The sequence below is a fragment of the Nicotiana tabacum genome, chromosome 10 (assembly GCF_000715075.1).
Source record: "Nicotiana tabacum cultivar K326 chromosome 10, ASM71507v2, whole genome shotgun sequence".
NCBI lineage: Eukaryota > Viridiplantae > Streptophyta > Magnoliopsida > Solanales > Solanaceae > Nicotiana > Nicotiana tabacum.
In genome coordinates, this window is record NC_134089.1 from 147,782,174 (window position 1) to 147,791,239 (window position 9,066).

Consider the following 9,066-nt stretch of genomic DNA (forward strand, 5'->3'; position numbering starts at 1 on the left):
ATATTTGCTAGTGAATGTGCAATTGCTATCTGCACAACTACTTCCTCTTCATCCTCTGCCCTTGTAGAGACAGCAACCTGTTTACCCTTGTCTTGATGACCCTCAGTGTCCTCACCCAATGTTTCTTTATCTATCTCGTCATCTCCTGACTCCCTCTCATCGGACTCCTCAGTATCTACAGATTCCCCTTCTAAAGGAACATCAATGTGAGCATGAGGAGTTTGAGCCTTGGAGGTCTCAACATGTTGTGCCTCTGGAGCTGTCATCAAGGTTGTGAAATCAATATCCATGCCTAGGACAGAAGTGTCAGCACCCTGCTCTCCATCCTTCGGGAGGAAGGCTGTCAAATCAAACTCTAAACTCTGCATCTTCTGCAGCTCTTCTTTCAAGTTATTCACATCTTTTTGGAGCTAAGGCATACCTCCCACCTCACCCCGCTCAACCTTCTCAAGATGCGCTTCAACGCTCTTGAGGTGATCCGCATAAGTTTGATGTTGCTACTGAAGAATAGTAACTGAGTATTGGATAGGGGTCAATCCTTGCCGGGTGAGGTTGGGAATTTCCTTGATAAGTCGGTCTACCTTAGCATTGGCATGCTGAGCAAGTAGACCCAGCTTTAACAGAGCTGGTAAAGGGACTTGGGCCTGTGCAGTAGAGGGTTGTGGAGGTAGCTGGGGCTTGAGAGGTATCCGGCAATTCTGGGACCTTTGATGCTGCAATATCTGCTGGAGGAGGAATGTGAGTCTCTAACTGAGTTGCAGTTGCCTTTGCAGCTGCGTCACTGATTCTCACGATGTCGATGTCTTTGAGAGCCTTCACCATTTTGTCATGCTTAGGCATAGAAGGCACATTTGCAGCTTGGCAGAGAGCAGTGATCAAGCAAGGGAAAGGAAGTGATGTTTCTTTCTGGTTGGCTCTGATTCGCAGCTCTTGGAATATGATCTCTCCCACATCAATCTTGATGCTTGTCATGATGCACTTAATGAGGAGTACTTTCTCAATGTTGATGTCAGTTTCATTTCTAGATGGCATCAGACGAGATGTAACAAAGCTAAGCCAGTATTGACCCTCCCTTGTGAGATCCTCCTTGTAAATTTTGTGTTTAGGATCAATCTAGGCCGGTGTCCCCTTTGCTATGACAGAGGCAACCCAGGCGCGCTCATTGTGTTTGCTGGCGACCTTAGAATCATATTCGGCTGTACCAGACCTCCAATCCTCGAAATACCATTCATTGATCGTCTTATCACCATAACTAACTTGAACCCCTCGCACTAGGACAGATGTTGCAAAGATCCTGTTGCGCTTCTGTGAAGCACTCCTTAAAGCACCATATGAAGCATAAAACTCCCTCACAAGTGTCTCATTGTAGTCATCTGGGACCTCAGTGAAGAACTCCCACTTCCTCTACTTGATGTTCTCGAGTATGTGAGGGTAATGCTCTGACTGCCCGTATAAGCTCAATAGCTTTTCCTCAAGAATTTTCCTTTTTGAGAGCTCTGCTTTGTATAAATCTAGGGAGCCCTTGACCCCAAACCGGAGGTTAAGGTCCTCCCCCAGCTTTCTTCGTACCTTAGCCTGTAGATCAACAGGAGGTCCGAGGTCACTCTGTGACTCCTCCACTTCATACTGGGAGGAGTGCTCCTTAGTAATGCGGAGAGCCTGAGCCCGCTGACGTTTGGCTTGTGGTGCTTGTTGACTAGGATTTGCAGCCCTTTTTTATCTACGTCCGGGCGTTGATTGCATTGGATTGGACTTCTTTTGTTCCATTCTTGTTGATGAAACATTGTAGGCGTGAGTGAAAGAGGTCAGGGAAAATCATCAGGGACAAAAGAAAAAAAGAACAAAATAAAAAAAAATTGCCTACTATGCGATGGGTTATGCGGTCGCATATCAAGTATGCGGACCGCATAACCATTTCATATGTGCATTGGCAGAAAGTCATCAGCAGTTATGTGATCACATAAGTGGTTATGTGATCGCAAAATGACCGCACATTGGAAGGCTAGAAAGCCTAAATTACTGCCTCAGTCTGCGGCATATATGCGGACCGCATAACAGGTATGCGATTGCAAAAGCAATCGCATAACCTGTTCTAATCTAGGGCAAGATAGGGGGTCATATGTGATGATTATGCGGACCGCAAAGCGATTATGCGGGCCGCATAAGTCATCTTCCTCATGAAAATTATACCCTCTCCCAAATCACATGGGTTCCTTTTTCCACTCATTCAAAAATCTAAATCCTTTGCGATTACTTTCAAAATATAAAGAGAGAGGGGTACTCAGACTTCCCCCTCTTTGGTTTATCAGTTATAGCACACACCCAATTCCTCAATCCACTCCTCACCAAAAAAAACAAAAGCAGATACTACACTATCATTCTAGTCACAAATTTAAACCAATTTGACCATTTACAAGTACACACTTCAGATATTCATTAGATTCACAAGCGGGAGAACAAGAAGGAAGAATGAGAGTGAAGAAAAGCGAAACCATAAGTCATACCTGAAACTTGAGGATTCGACAATGGAAATGAGAAAAATTATGAGTGTGTTTTGATCCTTTCTCTGGTTCTTCCTTAGCAAATTTGAGCGTTCTTTTTTTCCTCTATTTTTCTTGTTTTTGTTCAAACATGAGTGTGTACAGAGAGTGGGTTAGTTTTATACCTGGCAGTTATGCGGCGCATAAGTTCATTGCATAACAGAATATGCGATCGCATAAGTGTTATGCGGTAGACTTATGACTGGGCAGCCTAGATATAACATGCGATGCAAAATGCGATCACAAAGTGCACATGCGGGCCGCATAAATGAAAAATGACCGCATAGTTGACAACAAAATTAGCCAAATTTTCTGCCTGAATTTGCGATGACTATGCGGTTCGCATAGTCATTATGCGACCGCATAGTTGTCGCTTAATCTGGACCTCTCTTTCCTTCAGTTTCTTCAGCACTAGTACCCTATTTATGATATTTGACCTGCACTCTATCACACACGTCAACTTGTTCAATCTAATCTACGTAAATAATAATAAAAAAACTACAAAAAGGTGTTACCACACATGTGTTGCCTCCAAAGAAGCGCTTGATTTAACGTCGCGGCGCGACGCAGTTGACTCCTTTTGGACTATTCCTTGGTAGGAGCTGCTGTTGGACTATCCCTTAGAGCAAATTGCTCTATCAAATGCCTTTCTCCTGTAGTACCAAGGTAATGCTTAACTCATTGTCCATTTAACTTGAAAGTTTGAGTCCCATCCTCTAATTCTAGTTTAATAGCACCACAGGGAGACAGACTCACAACTTTGACGGGCCGGACCATTTGGACTTGAGTTTACCCGGAAATAACTTGAGTCTTGAATTGAAGAGTAAGACCAAGTCACCAGAATCGAACTCCCACTTCAAGATCTTTTTATCATGGACAAACTTCATCCTCTCTTTGTACATGGCTGCACTCTCATAGGCATGGAGACGGAATTCTTCCATCTCATTGAGTTGTGTCATCCTCAAGTTTGCAGCCTCAGCCCAGTCAAGATTCAGCTTCTTCAAAGCCCACATGGCTTTGTGTTCAAGTTCCACTAGCAAGTGACAAGCTTTGCCAAAAACCAACCTGTACGATGAAGTGCCAATTAGGGTCTTATATGTTGTGCGATATGCCCACAACGCATCATCTAGCTTCCTTGACCAGTCGGTCCTGTTTGCATTGATAGTTTTTGCTAGGACGTTCTTGATTTCTCTGTTCGAAACTTCAACCTGACTACTCGACTGAGGATGATAGGGTGTGGCCACCTTGTGCTTTACACCATATTTTTCAAGCAACCCGACAAAAGCCTTGTTGTAGAAATGAGACCCACCATCACTCAGGATGGCCCTTGGAGTACCAAACCGTGTGAATATATTCTTCTTCAAAAATGCAGTCACACTCCTTGCTTCATTGTTCGGTAAGGTGATTGCCTCGACCCATTTAGGGACGTAGTCCACAGCCACCAAAATGGAGGCCATGACATACGAGCTCACGAAGGGGCCCATAAAGTCTATCCCCCACACATCAAAGATCTCAACTTCTAATACAAAATTCATCGGCATCTCATGTATTTTAGATATTGACCCTTGTCTTTGACATTGGTCACAAGCCTTAACCATTTGATTTGTATCTTGGTATATCGTTGGCCAATAGTAGCCACATTCAAGCACTTTTTCCACCGTCCGATTTCCTCCATGATGACCACCAACCGGAGACTCATGGAATGCCTTGAGAATTGGCATTACCTCATCTTCCGGAACACACTGCCAAATAATGTTGTCAGCACAAATATAGAACAAAAAAGGTTCCTCCCAATAGTATTGCCTACACTCCCGCAAGAAATTTTTCTTTTGATAAGCTTCCAATCCATCGAGAACAAGGTCACTAACCAAGAAGTTAGCGATGTCGGCATACCAAGGAGCAAATGTGTTGGACAAAGCCCATATGTGTTCATCTGGAAAAGCATCATTGATTTCAAGATCTTCTTTTGGTCTCCCTGCCTCTTCAAACCTAGATAGGTGATCCGCAACTTGATTTTCTGTCCTTTCTGATCCTTGACTTCAAAGTCAAACTCTTGCAATAAAAGGACCCACCGAATCAATCTTAGTTTGGCATCCTTCTTCGCCATAAGATAGCAAAGAGCAGCATGGTCGGTGTACACTATCACTTTGGACCCCAACAAATAAGCCCAAAATTTTCAAAAGCATAGACAATGGTAAGAAGTTCTTGCTCAGTCACAATATAATTCATTTGAGCGCCATTGAGTGTCTTGCTTGCATAATAGATAGGATGAAGAATCTTGTTATGATATTGGTCAAGCACATACCCAATAGCTACACCACTAGCGTTACACATGAGTTCGAATGGAAGAGACCAATTGGGGGAGACAATAATAGGTGTCGTGGTGAGATTTTCTTTCAATTCCTCAAAGGCTTTGAGGCACTTCTCATCAAATACGAACTTTGCAGCTTTCTCAAGGAGTTTGCACATGGGATTTGCAATTTTGGAGAAGTCCTTGATGAAATGCCTATAGAAGCAGGCACGCCCCAAAAAACTTCAAACACCTTTAACTGAAGTAGGTGGAGGGAGCTTGGAAATGATCTCGATCTTTGCCCGGTCAACCTCTATGCCTTGTTTGGAAATTTTATGACCCAAAATAATGCCCTTGTCTACCATGAAATGGAATTTCTCCCAATTTAGCACAAGGTTTGTTTCTTCTCATCTTTTAAGCATTTGTCTAAGGTTGTCTAGACAATGCTCAAAAGAATCACCCATGACAGAGAAATCGTCCATGAATACCTCTAAGAAATCTTCCACCATATCTGAGAAGATTGACATCATGCACCTTTAGAAAGTAGCCGGAGCGTTGCATAACCCAAATGGCATCCGGCTAAATGCAAACATCCCATATGGACAAGTGAATGTTGTCTTTTCCTGATCTTCCAATGCAATATTGATTTGGTTGTAGCCGAAATATCCATCCAAGAAGCAGTAGAATGACCTTCCCGCTAGCTGATCAAGCATTTGATCAATAAAAGGCATAGGGAAATGGTCCTTGCACGTAGCACTGTTTCGCTTCCGGTAATCTATACAAACCCTCCATCCGGTCATTGTTCTTGTTGGGATGAGATCATTGTTATTATTTTCAATCACGGTCATGCCTCCCTTTTTCGGCACACATTGCACCAGACTCACCCAAGAACTATCGGCAATGGGGTAGACTACCATGGCATCCAACCACTTGATGATTTCTTTCTTTACCACTCCTGCATGGAAGGGTTTAGCCTTTGTTGATGCTTCACACTTGGTTTACTCTCATTCTCCAATTGGATTTTGTGTTCGCAAATTCCGGCAGGAATCCCTCGGATGTCCGCAATTGTCCACCCAATAGCTTGCCTATGCTCCTTCAAGACATTCAACAATTGTTCTACCTGCACATAATTCAACAAAGAAGAAATGATTACCAGTAGAGTGTCATTAGAGCCAAGAAATTTATACCTCAAGTGCGGTGGAAGTGGTTTGAGTTCTAGTTACGACGACTCAATAATTGAAGACTTTGCGGGAGAAGTGACTCTATTCTCTAAGTCGAGAGAGAGTTTCTTTGGAGCATAAGTGTAGCACCCAAGCCTTTCCAATTCATTTACCGATTCCATGTACCCCTCCATGTCTTCACCATCGAAATTTACCAAAATAGCTGCCAACGCCTCACCGAGGCATTGTTCTTCCATCTTCATTTCGACTGCATCTTCCACCTCATCAACAACATCAATTACCGAGATGCTTTTGTATTCATGTCGCAGTTTCATACCCTTGATTTCTTGGAATGTGACCTCTTCATCATTCACATGGAACATGATCTCATTCCGTTCTGAATCCATCAATGCTCTTCTTGTGGCAAGAAATGGTCTCCCCAAGACGATAAAGATCTCTTTGTCAACTGCACAATCAAGGATTACAAAATCGGCGGGCAAATGGAACTCTCCCACTTTCACAAGCACATTATCAACAATTCCCACGGGGCTCTTTATGGAACGATCGGCCATTTGCAAACTCATACTTGTAGGCCTCAGCATACCTAACCCCGCTTGCTTGTAAATAGCAAGAGGCATTAAGTTGATGCTAGCCCCATTATCACAAAGAGCTCTTTTAAAATCACACGCCCCAATAGTGCATGGAATGATGAAAGCTCCCACGTCTTCTTTCTTTTGAATGGTGGTTGTTGCAATGGTGGAACTAACTCGGTAAGTCACATTCAACACTTCATTCTTGGTAGTTTTCTTCTTGGTGATCAAGTCTTTCAAATAGTTAGCAAAACCCGGCATCTCTTGAAATGCTTCCACAAATAGGATATTCACCGATAACTGCTTGAGAATGTCATAGAACTTTTCGAGTTTGCTATTATCAACCTTCCTAGAAAGTCTTTGAGGGAAAGGAGGAGGAGGTCTAGGAATAGGTGGTAGGGTTTTTGGTGTCTCTTTTACCTTTTCCTTTACCTCTTCCCGATTCACTTCTTGAACTTTCAACTCTTCCAGAACCTTTTTAGCTTCAACAACAATTGGCTATTCAACTTGTGCCTCAACCTCTTGTTCGGACTCTTCCACTTCAAGCACTTGTTCACTCTCTCCTTGTAGTACCTTCCCACTCCGAGTAGTAATGGCCATGATATGAGAAGTTGGACCACTCCCACTACCTTTTGGGTTCGCAATTGTGTCACTTGGAAGTGTCCCCTTTAGCTTTGGATTTTATTCCCTAGAGAGATCTCTTATTTGCATATCTAATTTTTTAATGGATGCGGTATGAGAATCAACAAGCTCGGTCTTATTCCTCATAGAAGTATCAGACCTTTCTTGATTTTGTAATACCCGTTCAAGCATGCTTTCCAACTTGGAATCAATTGAGGAACCTTGATTTGAATATTGACCCTTTGGTGGAACATAAGGGTTTGAACTTCGATTTGAGAAGTTGTTGTTATTCCAATTCCCTTGATATGAACTACTTTGGTCATTTCGCCACTATTGGTTGCCTTGCCCTTGCGGGTTAGGCCTCCATTGATTTTGTTGTCCTTGACCTTGGTATTGTTGCCTTTGATAGCCTCCTTGAGAGTTGTTGACATAGTTTGCTTCCTCATAATCTTCATTTGATAAGGGTTGCACATCTTCCACTACATTTACCTTCTTCGTTTGGATTTCAATGAACATTTTTGTCAACATATTGGCATTGGTGGCAAGCCCTGCAATTACTTGATCTCTTTCTTGGTTCTCCTTAATCATGTTGGTCAAGGAGGGAGTACCATAAGCAATTCCACTTGTGGTGTCTTCTGAGTTCCACACTTGGTTATGTTTTACCATTTTGTCAAGGATTTGTGTGATCCTTGCAAAAGTCTTATCCATAAAAGATTCATCAGTTGCATTATTGGCTATAGATTGGTTCATAGTATCTAAACCCATGTAGAATTTCTCTAACAAGATAGACTCTAGAAAACCATGATTAGGCGACCTCACCAAATATAACTTGAATCGCTCCCATGCCTCATGTAAATGCTCTCCCGGTAGTTGCTTGAAAAAGAAAATTTTATCCCGGAGCTCAGATTTCTTGCTTTGTGGGAACCATTTAGCTAAGAATGCTCGGATAAGTTCAGGCCAAGAATGAATGGAATTTGGTGGCATATTTTGAAGCCATTTCCTTGCTTCCCCAGCTAGTGAGTACTTGAACACCCTCAACCTTAGGGCATCATCTGAGACGTTGTTCTGTTTGTGCATCGCACACACACCCAAGAAGTTTGTAAGATGTTGTGTTGGATCATCATCAGTGGAATTCCTGAAAAACCCCTCCGCTTTGAGCATTAGGATTAAACCATGTTCCACCTTGAAAGTAGCAGCGCCAACTATGAGAGGTACAATAGCATTTGTATCCTCAATGTACTCATTTATGTCCGCAAAAGGATTTTCTTCCATTTCTTCCTCGTATTCATCCATGATTTCCTATCAACACCAAGCAAAATGTGATGGAATAGAAGAAAACGTAAAGTAAAGCACACTCTAATTAGTAATTTCAAAACCGTATTCCCCAGCAACGGTGCCAAAATTTGATACTCTCAAATTACATTTTAATTAAATAGTGTAAGGCGATCGGTGTCACATATAATAACCCAACAAGGTTTGGGTCGAATCCCACTGGGAATATAGTATGAAAAGTTTACTTGATTAGTGTAGAACTTGACTTAGGTCGTAATTCTATTCCGTTAACGTAACAAGAGAATGATATAGTTGAGAATTAACGAGATAACTAATTGTGATATGAGAATGTAAATAATTTGATTAAGGAAACCAAGGTTGTGTCCCCGTCAATGAAATGTAATGCTATTGGTATTAATATGATATATATTTAATGAAAGGTCCTTTGATATACAAATGGTTTCTAAATGACTACCCAATATTTCCCAATGGTTGGGTAGTATTTTCTCTTTATAATTTTCCCAAATATAAAAGAGTTGAAATTATGAACAACCAATTTATGCTAAGTAAAACTCATTTATTCCTAAGCGATT

At 42.0% G+C, this 9,066-nt stretch overlaps 1 protein-coding gene and 1 non-coding gene across 2 annotated transcripts; one reads left to right on the forward strand and one right to left on the reverse strand.

Annotated features, from left to right (window-relative positions):
• Window positions 1–1,113: 1,113 nt before the first annotated feature.
• LOC142165453 (uncharacterized) lies at window positions 1,114–8,494 on the reverse strand. The gene is made up of 8 exons (XM_075224003.1): window positions 7,588–8,494; window positions 6,164–7,062; window positions 5,781–5,950; window positions 4,846–5,046; window positions 4,409–4,577; window positions 4,136–4,282; window positions 3,371–3,826; window positions 1,114–1,404 (listed from the first exon to the last, which is right to left on the reverse strand). Exons 1-8 carry the CDS (start codon window positions 8,492–8,494, stop codon window positions 1,114–1,116), a joined length of 3,240 nt encoding a protein of 1,079 aa, XP_075080104.1.
• Window positions 7,998–8,104, forward strand: LOC142165694 (small nucleolar RNA R71). The gene has a single exon (XR_012696343.1). It is a non-coding gene; the product is annotated as a small nucleolar RNA R71 (small nucleolar RNA).
• Window positions 8,495–9,066: the final 572 nt, after the last annotated feature.